Here is a 19,261-nt window from a genome sequence, read left to right as displayed (position 1 = left end):
ATGGGAATAGAGTGGGAAGTAATATAATAATAAATAAGGAAAAAATATTATTTACTTAGGGTATACAACGTTTAGCACACAACGTTTCAAATGCAATACCTTTACAATGAAACTTTTACTACGCTAAAACCATAGCAACGCATGTATTTTGATCTAATGTTTTTATTATGCAGGTATTTTTACAACGCATACCATTAAAACGTAAGTGTTGGTAAGTATATAATTATATTTTAAATCTTATAGCTTTGGATAGTTGGTTAATGTGGTATTTTTGGGGTTCAGGGTCAGTTTTCTGTGTTTGGGTAAAGGAGTTTTTTTAGGGTTCAGGCTCAGTCTTCTGTTTGTGGATTAAGGGGTATATTTAGTGTGCAGGGTCAGTTTTCAGTATTTGGGTAAAGGGGTATTTTTAGGGTTTAGGGTCAGTTTTCTGTTTGTGGGCAAAGGGGTATTTTTAGGTGTCAGGGTCAGTTTTCAGTTTGTCGTTAAAGGGGTATTTTTAGGGTTCAGGGTCAGTTTTCAGTTTGTGGGTAAAGGGGTATTTTTAGGGTTCAGGGTCAGTTTTCAGTTTGTGGGTAAAGGGGTATTTTTAGGGTTCAGGGTCAGTTTTCTGTATTTGGGTAAAGGGGTATTTTTAGGGTTCAGGGTCAGTTTTCAGTTTGTGGGTAAAGGGGTATTTTTAGGGGTGAGGGTCAGTTTTCTGTTTCTTGCTAAAGGGGTATTTTTAGGGTTCAGGGTCAGTTTTCAGTTTGTGGGTAAAGGGGTCTTTTAAGGGGTGAGGGTCAGTTTTTAGATTTTAGCTAAAGGGGTATTTTTAGGGTTCAGGGTCAGTTTTCAGTTTGTGCGTAAAGGGGTATTTATAGGGTTCAGGGTCAGTTTTCAGTTTGTGGGTAAAGGGGTATTTTTAGGGTTCAGGGTCAGTTTTCTGTTTTTGGGTAAAGGGGTATTTTTAGGGTTCAGGGTCAGTTTTAAGTTTGTGGGTAAAGGGGTATTTTTAGGGGTGAGGGTCAGTTTTCTGTTTCTTGCTAAAGGGGTATTTTTAGAGTTCAGGGTCAGTTTTCAGTTTGTGGGTAAAGGGGTATTTTTTGGGTTCAGGGTCAGTTTTCAGTTTGTGGGTAAAGGGGTGTTTTTAGGGTTCAGGGTCAGTTTGGGGTTTTAGGGTAGAGGGGTACAGGGTAAAAATAAGGTCAATTTAAATTTTCATTACATTAATTAAATTTGAATATATTTTATTAAATTATTTTCTATTAATTTACATTAAATAATATATTATATAATTATAAATACTTATGTTGTAATGCTATGCGTTGTAAAGGTATTTGCTTTGTAAAAACATTCGTTGTAAATAAATGCGCTGTAATGGTATTTGCGTTGTTAAAGTGTTGTTGTAAAGGTATGCGTTGTAAAAGTATGTGTTCAAACGTCATACATCTTTTATTTTATTGTATTTTATTGAAAACAATTTACATTTAATTTATAATTATCAAAATAATTATTGGGCATTAGTTGTAATTTAGTATTAATAGGTAAGTTATAGAAATAATGATAGTTATTTAGTAATTTTGATATATTAATTATTATGTTAAATTAAATAGTTAATCAGTTGTTAACAAAATTATATTGATAATATTTTGTTATTTATTTATTAATATATGAAGTATTTACTTTCCCTACTGTTGCACCCATTGGAGTGGGAATAGTAATTAGTATGGGTTCAGTGTCCAGCATCTTCCATGACTTTACAATTGGTGAAATGGGAATTGTAATTTGTATGGTTTTAATGTGTAGTATGGTTTTGTAAGTTTATAATTGGTGCAGTGGAAATAACAAAACATTTTTTATATAAAAAAATATTATTGGTAGGATACTATAATAAAGTTTTTACATTACATAGAACAATTTTGTTTTAATTATAATTATTGTTATTGTAGTACTGAAAAGATGAATACATTTTTACAAATATTAAAATTTAAAATGCTTTTTTATATAGAATATTTCATATGCAATTTATATTTATATACAATAATAAAGAAGGAAACATACACAGGGTTAAATGCAATAAATGAAAAACAGTTTATTAACATTTAAAAAATAAATTGTAAGTAGAGATTTATTTTTTATTTCAATTGAAATTTTTAAATAAACAGTTTTTATTATCAAAAAATATATATGAAGTGCATATATATGTTTTTAACACATAAATGATATTAACATAATTTTATATTTATTAACATATATTGTAATTTAAATAGTTAAAGAAACAAATTGGTAATATGTACTTTTCATTTAATAACAATTATTTTATTCACATACACATTGAATATATTGTCATAGATAAATATGTACATTTCTTTTGTAACAGTTACATTTTTGTTTTTTACAAAGAAATCATATATTTTTTAAATTAATATTATGAATATTGAAAATATTTATAATATTAATTTTTACATAGATAAACACAAAAATACATTTTTATATACATACATAATGTTTCAACTAATATTTGCTATTTTTATAAACAAATTATTTGTAACAAAATTAGAGATGCAATTTTTTTTAACATATACATTATTTTCAAAATGTATATATAAATCATCAAATATTATTTAAAGTATCAGATAACAGTTGAATAATTATTTGAATGGAATGAATATTTAAGAAATAATTTTCTACTATTTAAAAAATTATTTATACTTAATATAATACTCACTGTATTTTTTTAAGTGTTGCAATATAGAAATTAAAGAGGATTTAGCTGTATACAGGGACTACTTTTTAACCGCGTAATGTTACGTAGGCTTATTTGGTGCTTCAACAGATCGCGGTTGGATGCTGCTTCGCGTTAGAGAGGGTAAGTTTGTTTTAATTGTATTTTACAAGTTAATGAAGTTATTGTTAGTGTATGTGTGGTGTGTTTAGGTTTATGTAGATAGGGTTATTAAGAGAAGATTGTGTGTTCGGTGTTAGGTAGAGTGTACGATATTTGATTTTTACCGCGTTTTAGTTGTAGGTGTGTGAGGTGAGGTAATATGTTTAAATGTTACTAAGATAATATGTTTGGTGTACAAATATGTGTATTTATTGTATGGGTGTTTTTGTGTGGGTGGGTATGTATTTTATTTTTTCCAGGTTATCGTCGCGTTTTAGTGTTTTTGAGGAGGTCCTTCATTTTCGATCAGAGTTGTGTGACGAGTATTATATACTGTTATTTTTGCACACTATTTTTTTGGATTTCAAGTTTTCCTGGAGCGGTTTTTTTCAACATTACTTTTTTCGGGTTTTCTATCGTATCTCGTGTCTATTACATTGGAAAGGAGTCGCTATGGATTTGCTTGTATTTTTGCATTTTTTTTGGGGCTTCCATGGATTGTATGGGTTTTTGCAATGGTGTCGTATGGATTCTTTGGAATTGGATTACGTTTGAAGCTGCAACAGAAATGTAAGTATTTTCTAATAATTTTATGGGTGGGGAAACTGTTTTAAATTTTGCTTTAGTTACGTTGTATGTAACATTTTGTAAATACATTATCTAAATACATTTTATATATGTTAATATTATGTATTTGATAATTTAATTGCAAATTGTTACATGTTAAAATCAAGGATTTTAGAAAAAAAATGCTTCTTTAAATGTGTATAGTTATGTACTTTTTTAAAGAATAGTTTTGGCAATCATTGATAGATATTCTAGTCCTTTGCTAGTTGGATAGAGGGTAACTTGACTTTGGAGTGTGTTATACATTTTTTTAGTTTCTTTGGTGAGTTTAGGTCCGATCAAAGTTACTGATTGCTCCATTCGGAGCTCCTGGTAACTCTGTTCTTTTTGTAAGGATTGTATTAATTTGTGAAGGGTAGGCGTTCCTCGGCCTGTAGTTGCTTGGAAGGCATTGTGCCATCCTTCAACTGCATTGTTTGTTTTAGCTTCCTTATTTAGTGTGCTAAGGTAGACATTCCACCAAGCTATTTGGTATTTGGGTTGTCTTCTATGGCCTGATATGTGTAGCCTTCCTACCCATGTGTCTTCGAAGTAGTCAAGCATAGGGCTTAGTCTTTCTTCGTTTCTTTTATAGTAGGGGCTGTCTATTAATAAGTTATAGTGCTCAGTTACATCTGTTAGTGGAACATAGGCTAGGGCGATGAGTTTTTTTATTTGATAAGCAAAAGTGCTATCGGTGGCGTATTGGATACTCAAGGTTGATTTTTGTAGATGTCGCCAGATACATTGATTAAAATGGTAATAACAACCTTGTATTGCTGTGTGTGGGTATGTTTTAAGGATGCTGTTTATCATTGCTTTTTCAAAGTCAATGATAATTTTTTGTGGAAAATAGTTGTTAGTATGTTGAATGACTTCAGTTAGTATTTCTTGATAGGTAGCTTGCTGTTTGTTTGGTAGAAGGGCATAAAGGAATGGAATATTTGCATTTTGGAAATGACCATGGATGGTGTATAATTGATAAAAAGGTTTGGGGCATACAGAAAAAGTACCGTCCATCATCCAAGTTTGGCATTGGGTAAGTTTAGTCATGTTGTTTGCTGGGGCAAACACTATAATTCTTTTATCTTTAGATTTGTTGTCATAGAGTATAAAATTATCTTTATTGTGAGTTACAGAGAGTTCAGGGGGAATTTGCACTTCTTCAAAAGTTTTTGGTGTGGGAGGAGTAGTGCATGTTGCTCTTTTTTGTCTAGCTACAGTTCTTTTAAGGGATTCGATAGATGGTAATTGGCTAGAAGCATGTTGGGGAAGTACACTTAAATGGTGTTTCAGAATAGCAGTTGTTGGTTGATCAGTTCTAGTACTAGCTTCTTTAAGGGAATCTAGCATTTGTCTAATCTCTATTTCTGTTACATTGGGTGGGTGATTATGTTCTTTAGTATAAGTAACAGTAGTTTCCTGAGTTATAGCTCTACCATAACATTTTTTGGCATAATATTTCGTACACTTCCAAAACACTTTCAAATCTTTTTGTTTCTCTTGAGTGTAGACATATCCCATGTAACAAAGAAGCATTTTCCCTTTTTGTGAATAAATGAATTTAGCTCCTTCAGTCATGATAGTATTGTACTTCTAGGAGGTAATTAAAAGAGAATGTCATTACAATTTTAGAAAAAATAATGTTGTATTCTAATAATACAGTTTAATACATTTTTAATTTACCTGTAATTCTTTTGATGAATTCAAGTAGTTCTTTTCAGGTGTTGATGTTCTTCAAACTGTTATTTTCTGTGTATATCTTTTTGTATCTGTGGAAGTTGAGAAAATGTGTACAAATATTTTATTACTATTTATGATATTTTGATAGAGGTGTTTTAGCTAGTTTCTATTTAGTTACCTATCTATTAAATGTCGAATTTACATTTCAATTATATACTTACTTATTTATAATTAACTTTTGATGTCCAGGTGTTGTGTAGGTCTTCTGTATTTTCTTTTTGTCTGTAGGATAAGTAGTAAAAAAAAAAAATATTTTAGGTATTTGGCTTTTAAACATAGGTTTGAGGTTTGAGAGTTACATTTTCGATGGCTAATAATGTAGTAGTACTTACTTTAGATAGGTGTAGCTGTCTTTATGTTGAAGTCAATCAGTTTTCTTTCAGATATCCTGCAGAGTTTCGTCTTCCTTTAGTTAGGAGATGTAGCCTGCATTTTTAGTTTGCTGTAATCTTGTTTATATAGTATTCGTCTAATTGTTTCTAAAATAGGATTGGTTGTTTAAATTGATAGTCTGTTGTTATTTGTGGATTTGAATTTTTTTATCTGTTATGCTAATTGCTTTCCTTATATGGGTGACGCCAATTAACGTTTTTTTAATGTGTAAGGCCTTATTTAGTATAGGTAATGTTATTTTTATATTTGTAAAGTGGAGAAATATATATAATTTCCAGTAAGAAATGTTTAGTCGTTTGAAACTGTGTTTATGTATTATAAAATGTATGTTTGTATTTATTGTGTGTTATAAATGTTAGGAAAATATATAATATATTTTATACATTTATATGAACAATATTTGAATAATTATGATTAGTATGACTCAATTTTAAATAATAAAGTGATTTATTCAAGGATGTAGTAATGTCGATATTTTAAAAATTCGATCAATTTGCTATCTATATTTTTGTATTCGATATTTTGACTGTTTTTCATTTAAATATGTGATTATCGATGTTTTAGAAATCAATATTGTTGTTAGTCGATATTGTTGTAGTCGTTGTTTTTTGTAGTCGATATTGTGGTTTCGATATTTTTGTGGTTTGTTGTTTAAGTATAGGCAATCGATAATTTTGTTATCGATAATTTGTCATCGATATTTTGTGCAGTCGATATACGGTCTGTCGAGGTTATGTCAGTGATCCGGAGACGCAGCTGTGGTTTCGGCATTGAGCGTCCAAGTTCAGGTGTTCATTGGTGGAATACCGTTGGGTAGCAGTAGGGCCAGGGTTCTTAGGGCTGAGTGTTGTCCGACCGGCGGTACATTGGCAGCATGTGTCCACTGTGCGGTCATGTGACCACCTCCATTAGTGGTCCTTCTAGGTGGTCCGAGTGGACCTAGGTGCCGGACAGGGGGCAGTGACAGGGATAGCAGGCAGAGCAGGGGAAGCAGGAAGCACAGGACAACAGGCAGTGCAGGGACAGGTGCAGCAGGCAGTTCAGGAGCAGGGACAGCAGGCAACCCAGGAGTAGGGACAGCAGGCAGTGATGGGACAGCAGGCAGGTCAGGTGCAGGGCAGCAGGCATCGCAGGGGCAGGGACAGCAGACAGCACAGGGGCATAGGCAGGGGCAGGGGCAGCAGGCAGTGCAGGGGAAGCAAGCAGCGCGGGGGCAGCTGGCAGTGCAGGGGCAGCAGGCAGTGCAAGAGGGTACAGTACATTGACCTAGGAATCAGGTGAAGAGAGGTGGCCAAGCCCAGCCTCCTCCGAGCCTCCTCCGAGCTCTGACGGGTGCTGTCAGACCTGCCCTTGGCCTGGGCTTTGACTGGGCTATGCTCACGTGTGTCCCATGATGCGACAGCCACAGGAAAACTTTATCCTGCGCCGGGAGGCACAAAAAAGTGCCCACCAGCTACCCCCGATTCCGTGGCTCCTGGGAAGTGCAGTCTGGTCGGCAAACTCGAGTGGTGGGAGGGGGTCTTGAGGCACGACTCTCTCACTCTGGTGCAGGCAGCACTGGTTCAGGCAGAAATCAGGAGGGGAGACACCTCCTGGAATGGGACAGGCTAAACAAAGTATGATTGGTTTACACCTGCTTGTCTTATTTGATGCTACTAGTGGGCCTGCAGAAGGGCTGGGTGTGATAGGTGATAAATCTGCATTCATGTGCATACTGATAGTCTCACTGGGCTGGGAGAAGGAGAGGTGGTTCACACTTTACATTTGTGTAAGTTGTTTCTTGCCCTCACACACAGGGGTGATTTTACCCCCACTGATTGTCTGGAGCCAGGGTTGAAAGTGATTGTTGTGCACTTCTAAGGGTTCCTTTGAAGTCACCTTCTGATAAAAGAGATGTTGGAGTATAATTATACTGGGTTTTGACCCCATGTGCTGGAGTCATTGTGTGGGACTTGTAACTAGATGCTACTGGCTCTATATTCTTCACATTGCCAGGGGACTGCTGTGCTGCCAGGATCTACCACCATTTGAACTGCCTGCTTTGTTGTGCCTGCCTGCTGCCTGCTAGGCTGCTGGAAGAACTGCCACTTTGCAACTGGTCAGCATGTGGTGGCCTGCTGCCTGCTACCCTACTTTGGGTCCTCAAGTGTTCTTCAAGGGTTTGTTGGATTGTACTCCTGTTCATCCAGTGTTTCAAGGCCATAAAAGACACTGCCTTAGCCTCATTGTGGTGGAACTCTGCGTCTAGCATATCCAGGCTTCCAAACCCGCCCAAACACACGCATGCGTGAGTCTGTACCAATTTAGAGCTCTGGGATCAGTGCATGGCTGTGATCGCCTCTTGCTTGTACCCAGAGCATGTGGAGCGCTTCATCATTTCCCCCAGGGACTGGCATGTCCCTCATGATTGGCGCCACGCAAGTAGCGTGGGATGAGGCCCCTGTGTTTCCCCAGGGACCAACTTGTCCCTTCTAGACTCGCACCCTGGGAAGTGCGACTAGTGCCACAGGAAGGAGGGAAGCCCTCATAGTGCAGAACACCACCCGGTGCTGACGGGATTGTGGAGCGCTTTCTGTAAAGGTGGCCCCTCTTGCAGGTGATGTACCACCAAGCCTAGTCCTAAGGACTTACCGGCACGGCCCAACTCCACACAGCCGCTACCAAGTTTGTTGCCACACCATAACTGCACCGCTGGAGGGTGCCCTGTGGCCAGTGGACTTCCTCTCCTAAGAAGACCCTAACCCCACGAGAAATACTGTGGGTGAGTCGGACCCGGGGGGGGGGAGGGTCTTGCAGCTGTACCGTGTTTCCTTCGCAGGCAGCTCAATTTTCTTCCTGTTCATAAGGACAGGACCCGGTAACCCGAAGGGCTCTAGACTCGCCAGGTTTTGTGGGGCACTGTCTCTTCTATGTAATAGGGTGGAACTCCCCCTGTGGGAGAACCTGAGAGTGGTGTCAAGCCGCCAATATAGGCTAAACTACATAATTATGCTCCCGTTCCTTTGGGAGCCCACTCAGAATTACCATAAAAGTTCTAATAGAAGTGCAGGCACTTCTGTCCCCAAGGTTTATTTGATGCATCCAAGATTATATTGTAAAATTACATACCTATAAAAGTGCTTAATGCCAACACATTTCCAGAATGCATTTCTAATCTGCCTTCTTGAAAAGCGTATGATAAGAAAAATATTCATGTGATTTATCTCGTTGGCAACATATGAGCCTCTTCTTTAATCCTGCACAATTACCACTACCTATGTGAATCATGTAATTTTTGGTCTTATGTTATGTGTAATATAAACATCTATTTTTATATAATCCTGTCTGGAGTCTCTTTTGTTGTGTGTTCATTCTGTTACTATGTGAGTGTGTTGGGCAAACGCTTTAAACATTGCCTCTGATGATAAGCCTGCCTGCTTTGCACCAAGCTGCCAGAGGGTGATCACAGGTTATATTTGGTGTGTAATTGACTTGCCCTAACTGGAGTGGTGGGTTCTGCTCGGCTTAGGTACATACCATAGCCAACCAGAAACCCCATTTCTACAGACATGTAGGCATCTCTTTGGAATATGCTTTTTGATGGCTCTAGGTTGTTTGGAAGGGCGGGGGAAGAAGGGTGGGGATGAAGTATAGCCACTCAAAAGGCAGCAGAGGTCACCTGGCATGGGAAAGAAATGGCAATGCAACAGTAACCATACTAAACAGCACAATGTGTCTTGGCTATTGGGGTAGTCAGCTGTTCATGATATGTCGGGCCTTGGGGGGATGGTAGTGGATGTGGGATGCCGGTTGAAGGGATTAAACCAGGGATTCAGCTTCTCTGGTAAGGAAGGGACCCCACACTGCCTCAAACTTGGGTAGCTTGTCATTAAATTTATATGTGTTTCGTTCATGCCAGCCACACAATGGAGTTTGAGCCACCATTCTTTGTGAGATGGCTAATTATGTTGTCACCAATAAAAACAAATGCACAGCTTAGCTGTGGCCAGCAAGACAGCTAACCATCTCATGCAACGTCCTGTCCAGAAGGTATGGAGCAGGACACAGCGATTCGCACTACCTCTCCAACAGAAGTTGTGAGGCAAGAGCATTGCAGGTTTGAGTTTTGAGGGGGATCAATGAAATTCAAGAATTTCACTGGGATTCTGTCAGGGCTGTAAGCCTTCCCTAGAAGCAGTTGCCAGTGAAATCTAGTGGCGTTAAGGTCAGATGGTAATGAAGAATTTTGATAAAGACCCCCTAGAGGCTGGACACCACTTCTATATAAGCCCACGGTCAGTAAATATTGAAAGAAACGGGTTGTGGTAGTTCCATGGGAGGGAGGTACAACAGGTGGGCCTACACAATGAGTCAAATAGTGATAGTGCCAAAGGTCAGTAACAGGGAGCCCAGTTTATGCCCGGTGGGTTGAGAACGTTCTGAGCCTTGCCCCATCGAAGAGTTGGTTGATCCGCCGTATACTGCGGCCATTCCATGGCGTCCAGTAAAAGGGGTTCCCATCATTGCAAGGGGTTCCATTGTGTCATAAAGGGTCCTTGTGATGTAAATAAGGTGAAATACCTGCTAACATTTGGGCATCTCTCCATGGGGATGCAAATGCCGTCAATATTGGGTTCGAGGCTGTAGTCAGCAGTGGAGAAGTAAGGAAGTAACACCTGGCTGGGAGAGTGAAAAAGGTCCAAGCAGGCTCAAAATGGCTCCTCGCTGCTAGGTTGCAGTTGAGGGACGAGCTGTGAGAGGTGGAAGGCCAACCTATTAGAAGGAGTGTGAGAGAACCTGAGGCCAACTGCCGTAGAATTTGCCCATAGGTGGTTCATGTGTAACCTGGCTTTATGATAGCTCCACATGTAGGATCAAATATCACCCTCAATGCGTGCCAAGATTGGTTTGGGGATTAAAAGGGAGAGCATACTAAAGAGTTAGTTGAAGCGGGCACCACAGTTATTTTCACTGTTTTGGCCCTCCGTCAGGGACAGGTCAAGGAGCTACCTATTCAGGAAGTCTTGCTCAGAACGTTCAGGCACAGTGGGAGTCCCTGGTGGGTGCCTCTATTGATTCGGAAGAGGTCAGGGAGGAAGCCTCCACAGGACATCCCACCCATCAGTGAGTCATATTGGAGGCAAAGCTTTCAGATGAAGGTGTCACCAGTCCCATGTGGGATATAACCCGGACAAAGTACGGCCACTCCACCCAGTTAAATGCTTTCTCTGTATCCAGGGAAAGTTCCAGAAATTCTGACGGGTCTTCCTTAACACCAAAGGAAGTGGACAATGGTTGTAAGATGGATGCGGGAACTGCAGCCTAAGATGAAGCTCACTCGGGACCCAGGGATGACCTGGGGAATCGCCCTCCCCAAACGTTTCAGCAAAATCTTAGCCTATTATCTTGAGATCCACATTGAGAAGAGAGATTGGGAGATAGCTAGCACAGTCAACGGGGTTCAAATAGTCCTTAAGGAGAACAGTGATAACTGTTTTATTAGAAGGATGCCTAGGTTGCAGTTTCTGGTGCCTATCAGGTGGGAGGTTGAAGCCGGGGCTGCAGTGGAGCAAAGTCAGGCAGCGGCCATCTTTGTCATCTTCAAGCTCCACCTTTCCCCCATTTTCTGCTTCATTGTGGTGTTGGAATATCTTCAGCTTACCGTACTGCCTTTTGGCAACACCCCAAGAGCCCGGATATATACAACAGTGATAGCTGTGTTCACAGACCATGTTTGTAGGTTGACTGTACACGTATTCCCATACCTAAATGTCTGGCTGTTGAAGACAGACTCTTCCCAATCGGTTGTGTACCACCTGTGGACGACCATATTATTACTATCTTTTTTGGGATGCTCCATCAACTAGCAGAAATTCCACTGTAAGTTGGTGAAGATGCTTCCCTTTCATGGGGCAGGTGTGGACACAATGGTATTATAAATCCTTGTGTCCTACCAGGGAGTCGTAGGACATTCAGAATTTGACCCTTATATTTTTGGTTCAGTCATGTTTCCAGCTGGATCCTTCTTAGTCTCCTGGCCACGTATCCCACTCACGCCTCATGCCCATTGGCACATGCAGGCTCTTCAGTAGAATCTACCCGTTCAATGGGATTAGCAAAGGGTGTAAGGTAAGATGGCCCAGGGCATTCAAATGTGAATGAAAGATGTCGACTTGAACTGTAGCCGGTAGCCGGCTATTACCCATGCCCCTTCAAGAGCTCAGGGTAGTGATGGATGCAGCATCTTTGGGCTAAGAGGGGGGGACCTGAATGAGACGAAGTTCAGAGGTCTTAGGTCTCCGATGGAGCAGAGGCAATACACAAATCTTCTAAAGCTGCATGGTATCTTCCTGACCCTCAAGTCTTTCCTGCCTTCCAGCAGTGATGATGGACAACATGACTGTGTATATAATACTGCAAAAAGCAAGGCAGGGTAAGAGAGTCTGGTGTCTTCAAGGGTTTCCATGGCTTTCAAACATCTTTACGGCTCTTGATTGTCAGAGCTGACTATCTCAGCCGGCATCAGCTGGCAAAAAAATGTTGTCTTCATCTGGCTAGTGGGGAATGACTTGGTGGGACTTTTTCACTATGGCAGAGAATGCAATGTAGTGCTACTTTACACCATGGAGTACCCATCTCCAGGTTCCTTTGGGGGCATGTTCCACTTTCCATGGTAGGTCTGCAGTATGCCTTTCCCCTTTTGCCAATACTTCTTCAGATCCTAAGCTCATTCTGTAATCCCTGAACTGTGCAGAGAGTTTGGTATTCTCAGCTGCTGAGCCTAAGTATTTGCCTTCTAATCTGTCTGCCTCTGAAGAGTTGTCTCCAGCACTGCAGACTTTTTCATCGGATTCTCCACAACCTATACCTGCACGCTTGACGACTGAGCAGAAGCAGCGGAGTGTTTTTTATTTACCTGCAGAGGTGGTGGATGTCACCTTGGCTGCTCACGCTCATCCACAAAGTTGATCTATTCTGGCTGTTGGGCAAACGTGTTGGCCTGGTGAAAGCATTGTCTTGTTAACCCCCTTCAGACAAAGCATTCTGATGTCTTTCTATTTGCTCTATCCATGGTCTGGCAAGGCACTGTTATGGTCACTGTTAAGATTACATTTCAGCCTTTCTATATTAGCTTAATCAGCTTTTGCTATTTATGTTATTTGCTGTTATGCAGTTTGGGAATGGGCTTACATATGTGTTTCCTCAGGTGCCTTTTATTATGTCACTGTTGCACCTTAGTTTGTTCTTGATGTGCACACCTTTTGAGCTCATGAACAGTTGCTCTTTGAGATTTCTGAACATTAACAATATATTTCTTATTGAAAATCCCTCCTGTGCACTACATCAGTTAACTGCACAGACAACATACCACCTCTTCCCTGTTAAATTGGTACTTCGGACTCTGGTTTCCTTTTGACCAAAGGTGGTATCACCTTTCCATGTAATGCAGTCCATTAGTCTTGCCCCTTTCTTTTGTCAGTCGCATTTTCAGTTGGGGGTGAAATGCTTTGTTGGCTGGACCCTAAGAGGGCCCCTAATTTCTATTTAGATAGTACTAAATAAACAACCATCTCTTTGTTGGATTCACACGGTGAAGAATGGAAGGGCAGTCCAGAAAAGAACCTTGTTCACATGGATAGACCTCATTGTTATTTTACACATAGATGTGCTATGCCATGGTCAAAAAGAAGCCTCCAGAGGACCTTCACGCTCATTCCACCAGACCCAAAGTCATCATTTCAGCTTTAGCTAGAGGTGTTTCTGTGCCTGACATCTGCCTGACTTCTATATGGGCATCCATCCACACCTCGAACAAGCACTGCTGCTTTGACTCTCAGGTCAAGATGGAGGCCAAATTTGCCTTATTTGTCTTCCAGGTCTAAAGTTCTCTCCTCAGAGCCAACAACTTTTGGAGGGTACTGCTTTAGTATTGATTCAAAAGGTGAAGAATTCGCAATCAAAACTTTCCATCAGCAGACCATGTTAATTAGCTTCTGTAACTGCTGATTTCTCACTGCTGTCCCTCCTTCTCTTTCTGTGCTATGGACTTCTAGGTGTTAGTAAGGTAAAAAAAATACAGTGAGACATAAATATTGTGTCAAAGAAATTCTGATGATAAAAATGCAGTTGACTAGAATGAAGAGGGTAAGACAATTGTTTGTTTAAATGTAGTTCTTCATATTATCAATGTTTTAAATGATTTGGTTGACATATTAGTTTTGTGCTATAAGTCGACATTATTTTAATGTTATCTATGGTTACTTTGTTTTAATGGGATTTTGTTTGTTGATTTTGTGATAATTGGTAAGGTTTTTTTAATTGTATGTGAATTTGTTTTTGGCGGATTGTGAGTGTGTAGGGGAATAGCATGAGATAGTTTATACATATTTATTTGTAATTGTTTATAAACAATGTATGAGTTTCAATTAATTAATTATGTAAATATTTTAAGTATGTGAAAAGTTTAAGAACTTCAACTATATAGTAATGTTGTAAATTTGATTGATTAGATAATAATCTACGCGTCCATGTCAGCAGCCTTTGAAAACAATGTAAACAAAATAAAGACTATTTCTCAAATGAAATATACAGGAGCAAGAAAGGTTTAGGGTAGGCGATGAACTTCGATTTGCATCGGTGCAGCAAATCACTCCTGCCAACTACCAGTGTCTGACAACGACAAAAATCATTTAAGAAAAATTCCAAGACACCTACCACGATTTAAAACAAAAACAAAAACACAAGTAGGCTGCAGCTTTGTTCCTAAACCATTTATTTCCCTTCGCTTTTGGTTTGTCTCACCCTTAAATTGCTCAGAAAGGTATATTTTGTATCATTCATTAGACGTGATTTTTCTTACGTGATTTTAAGGTAAAATTTAGAGCACTGGAATATTGTAACAGACTCCAAGGGGGTTACAATCAAACGTTTTTTCCAGGACCCTTTCACTGCCCCATCACACCACCTGCCGCTCACAACAAAGTGAAGCAGCCACTGTCAAAATGGTACATTTTGAAACGGCATTGAAACTGAAGGGTTAATGCAAAAAGCCAAATGTGCTTCCTGTTAGACAACACACATCAAGAGAAACAGAGATCATATTCTCTCTATATAAATACAATTGCTGTTTATGTAGACCCTCCATTGAGTGAAGCTTTCACAGTTATAACCGTGCCACAAGTAGTTGCCACTTCCTGACACAGTGTCCCATAAATTTAGTGCTCAGAGGCTGCTAAAGAGGCTGCATTTTCCCCACTGGATGTCTGGTGGCTACGATATCCCGGCAACTAGATAAATGTGAGTTTCAGGACAGCAAAGTGAAATCGAGAATTGAGGCGCCAAAACCATTTATTTCGCTAACAATACATTGGTAGCCAATTTAGAATACACTAGTTAATGTGCTTGAAAATTGTTTGACCCGTATTATCATTTAGCATATATACATTCCTCTGCAAAGGATCACTTCTGTTCCAAGATGGCAGCTACCTGTTAGATGCTGGCTGTGTGTGTGAGCGTGGAGCGTGTGAAAGGCAAGACTAGACAGCAAACGGGGACGAGCAGACGGAGGAGAAGAAACAGACATTAGGTCTGATGGGGGGAAATGAAACGGGCAGGCACGGTGGTGGAGAGCATGAATCAGGTGTGGGGGTGAAGTACTGGATGGGAGAAGTGGGTTGTGAGGAAAAGGAATGACAATTGACAGGGATATGAGAGACAGCCTGATAACACAAGCACTTATATAGAGTTCTTGAAAACAAAGAACAAAGTAGCTCTAAAAATGGGAGCACTGGAAAGATACGAATGGTTGGTCCTTGCCCCAGCGATAATATGACGCACGTATACCCTAACAAATCAAAAGGAAGCATATGAGAACCATAATGAAGCTAACCAATGGTGAACTATGGGTGGGCTGTAGCCCACTCCCACAATACTGCGAACAACAAGTCCTGAAGAGACAGCACATGCGGTCTACGCAAGATCTAAATAGGCCATTAACAGTATGCAGTCGTCCTTTCTCTTGAGCTATAATTTGTGTTTGTACTGGAATTGATAAACATACATTCAGAATGTGAGCCTTCCAATCATACACCCTACATGGCATAGCTTGTTGCCCATGTAGGCGAGCATTTCAGTGCCCCACAGAGGAGTAGTAAGCTCTATATAAATGCTGGAGTACAACACAATACAGTAGAATTGGTGCTGTTGGACATGTTCGACCTCTTCAGTACCTCTCAAAAATTATATTTACAATTTTATGTTTCTTCAGTGGTGGTTCAGATTTCCTTCTATTTTATAGCAAACATAAACATCTGCGTGAAACTACCATAGTTATTATGAAAGTGTAGACATTTTTCTCAAATACTTGATACAACTTAGACCCACATGCATCAAAGCAAAAAACGGTCGCAAACGGGCAGATTTTTTAGAATCTGCCACTTTGCGACCGGTATTTTTGCATTTGGGATGCATCATCCCAAATGCAAAAATCGCAATTTAAGTAATCTCTAAATTGCAATTACTTAAATTGCCATTGCATTTAAGGAATCGCAAATTGAGATTCCTTAAATCAATGCATTAAAGTTAAAAAAACTAGTGATTTCGCTAATAGGTGGTGCAAATTACCATGAAGTTGAACTTCATGGTAATTTGCAAAAACTTTTAAAAATGCACTAAAGTGCATTTTTCAAACTTCCATTTTACTCACACACATGCCCTTGGGGCATGTTGTGTGTGCAAGATGTACTCATATGCAGATTTTAGGGGTGCAACAGGGTGTCTTTTTGACACCCTGGCACCCTTGAAATTGCATTCTTAATTTGTGATTCTCTAATTGAGAATCGCAAATTGAGAATGTCTTCCCATTCATTCCTATGGGCCTCTAGGCCCATTGGAATGAATGGGGAGGTAATTGCGACTCTCAATTTGCGAGTGGCAATTAAGGAATGTTTAGAAATCTCTATTTTTTAAGCGATTTCTAAATGCATAGCCTTTTGCTATTCCTTATTAGTGAATCCTTATTTTTCGCTAAACAGGAATCGCAAATTGCATGGTTGATGCATGTGCCAGCAAGTGTATTAAATGAAGCTATGTATATTACTATCTGCAAATTTCCTTCTGAATAAAGTTAAGACCTTCTGAGAAGTCCCACTGTTAGTGGCTTGAGGAGTTTGAATGCTAATTTGGCGAGGTGGGTGTAGGCATAGTACTGTCAAGGGAGGGATAGCAGAATGTTGACACTAACACTGTTGTAGAGCTCCTGCCATGTTCTTGAGAGATTTATCTTTACATGGCCTCCAAAAATATTACAGCAGTGTAAAATGCACTGAAATGCCTGAAATGTTGACAACCATTCCCCAAAATTATAAATTTTTTGTATAAGACATACATTTAAAGAATATGATTGAGTATTTAACACATTGTTTTAATGTGATATTTGTGGTAGTTCTAACATGTTGGTGATGACTGTATGCTAACAAACATTATACACTTCTGGTAAATATGATCAGAATCATCATGCAAATAATAGGCGTTTTGTTCTCAATTCATAGAGTAGGACACAATGAAGTGATTGGGGTGTGCAGGACAGGGCTCGATGCGGAAGGTCTTGGGAGAGATCATTGGAATGAAATGCTAGCATACCCCAGAAAACCAATAACGCATTGGCATCCATTGTTAGAGGTGAGGCATTTTTCTTTTCCGTTTCAATTCTTTACCTTTGCTGTACTGACTGATCTTTTACATATTCACAGAATAAGACGTCTTCCAATACAGATTTTGTCTAACTGAATGTCATATTAAATTATATTCGATTGTTTATTTTTGTCAAAAGAATTTTAGGTCTTGCATTGTTATGATAAGCTTTTGAATATTCGTCTTGTTTAATTTTTATATAACAGTGAATATTGCATGTTTTACTAAAAATGCATTTATATTTGATAGCATGCATGATTTATTTTCAATAATGCAAAATCACAATATTTTTATAATGCCAACCACCATTAAAAGTGAACTGGGTCAAGCTTTAGCAAAATTGCAGAGAATTTCAGTTTTTGACCCAGAGGGTGAGGGAGTTTGCAACAATAACAAAGTATATAAATATTTTTTTTCAGTTGCGCATATAAATATTTTAGGAAGAGAATGACATGTTAAATCTCCTTACAAGTTAGTGTTCCATGTCGTGCTTTCCCATTGAAAGTATTTTCACATGTCACCCTGGTGGGAGTTTGTTAAAAAACAAATGTGCATACGGCCATAAAGTTCTTGATGTAACTTACACATGACAAATAGCTCATAAGACCCCATTATGAGTAGTCCAAAGTGGTACCCGCAGGTGGTATACCGCTCTGCGCCAGTATTTGTGTCCTGATGTCTCCAGATTAGAAATTATCGGGTAACACATTCTGAAGATGATAGACCTTGGCCCAGAGAGACTGCCCTTGGACTTTAGTGCAGAACAGGGGGGTGGGGGAGGGGGTGCTGAGCACATGCTCTGCCCACTGTATTAGGACCTTAATGGCATTACCTCGCCCCATAGGAGTTATTTCATTGGAAGGGGAAGAAATGCATATTTTGACCCAGTCTATTTTTCCAGGTCTGCCTGCTATTCCCCAAACTGAGGGAAATACATTCTAATCCCCAAATATGGTTGTGGGGATACCAGCAGGGATCGTAAAATCTGGCTCTCCGGTATCCAGGGAACTTGTATAGAGACTCTAACTGTCAATAATGATCTTCTGAACCCTACAGTTATAGATCTTGGAATTGCATTAAAAGAAGCAAAAAGGGTAGCAAAAAACAGGTGTGATGTCACTCCACCTGGACAACAGACTCTTAAACATCTATCTGTACAAATCTAGAACTACCTTTTCATCTCCCTGCTTGTATTCCTAGTTTAAACGTTTGGTAGCACACTAACAATTTGAGGGCATCACTTACCAAAAAATGCTGCAGCGCGGCACTGCAAGCCATTTAGCTGTGCCATGCTGCCAGGGGCGACTCCTCAGGGGCGGCTCCTCCGCTAAGGCGGAGGAGCTTCGCCCCAATGCTCGCAGAGCAGGAAAAATGAAAAATAAAATGATAATAACATTGTTATTATCATTTTATTTCTCTTTGCTATGGGGCTAGGTTAGGGCAGGTCACAGGTGTAGGAGTGGTGAGCACACTATAAGTGCGCATGACTGTTTGGCTGGTTGTCTTGGGCCGTCCAAAGAGTCATCCACACTTTGCATGTTCCCCACCAGGCTGTAATACACAGCCTGGTGGGAAACTTGCACAGGCTCCCAGTCCACATCTGAGTGCCAAATGATAGTGCTCATACCAATCACAGCACTGCATTGGATCGCTGTGATTGGATTAGGGGAGCCTGTGTGCTTCCTCCTTACGGATGGAAGTTCAGAAAAGATGACGGCCATGGAAAGGTAAGTGTTTTTATTTTTGTATTTTTTGTTTGCCCGCCACCCCCATTCCCTGCTAACCACTACTCCATTCTGTGTCATTTTCAAGACTCAGGGATGTGTCTTATTGTTTTCGCCTGTGCATCCTTGTGTTTTCCCGTGTGCTGGCACACAATTGGCTGCCATGTGCCAGCACAGTCACCCATGAGTCATTTTATGCCTGCGCTGCCGGTATGATTGTTTTTGTGCAGGAAGTGACACCTTCCTGCACAAAAACAAT

The 19,261-nt window shown here is 39.7% G+C and overlaps 1 protein-coding gene across 1 annotated transcript in view; it reads left to right on the top strand.

The window, feature by feature from the left end:
• Nucleotides 1–19,261, top strand: part of SYT10 (synaptotagmin 10) — a 330,714-nt gene that overhangs the window by 291,207 nt on the left and 20,246 nt on the right. The window contains exon 6 of the mRNA XM_078654653.1: nt 17,137–17,266. Within this exon, the coding sequence (XP_078510779.1) occupies nt 17,137–17,266 (130 nt within the window). The remainder of the gene's footprint in view (nt 1–17,136; nt 17,267–19,261) is intronic.

The sequence above is a fragment of the Lissotriton helveticus genome, chromosome 1_1, assembly GCF_964261635.1.
Source record: "Lissotriton helveticus chromosome 1_1, aLisHel1.1, whole genome shotgun sequence".
Classification (NCBI taxonomy): domain Eukaryota; kingdom Metazoa; phylum Chordata; class Amphibia; order Caudata; family Salamandridae; genus Lissotriton; species Lissotriton helveticus.
This window is presented reverse-complemented; position numbering and strand designations above follow the sequence as displayed.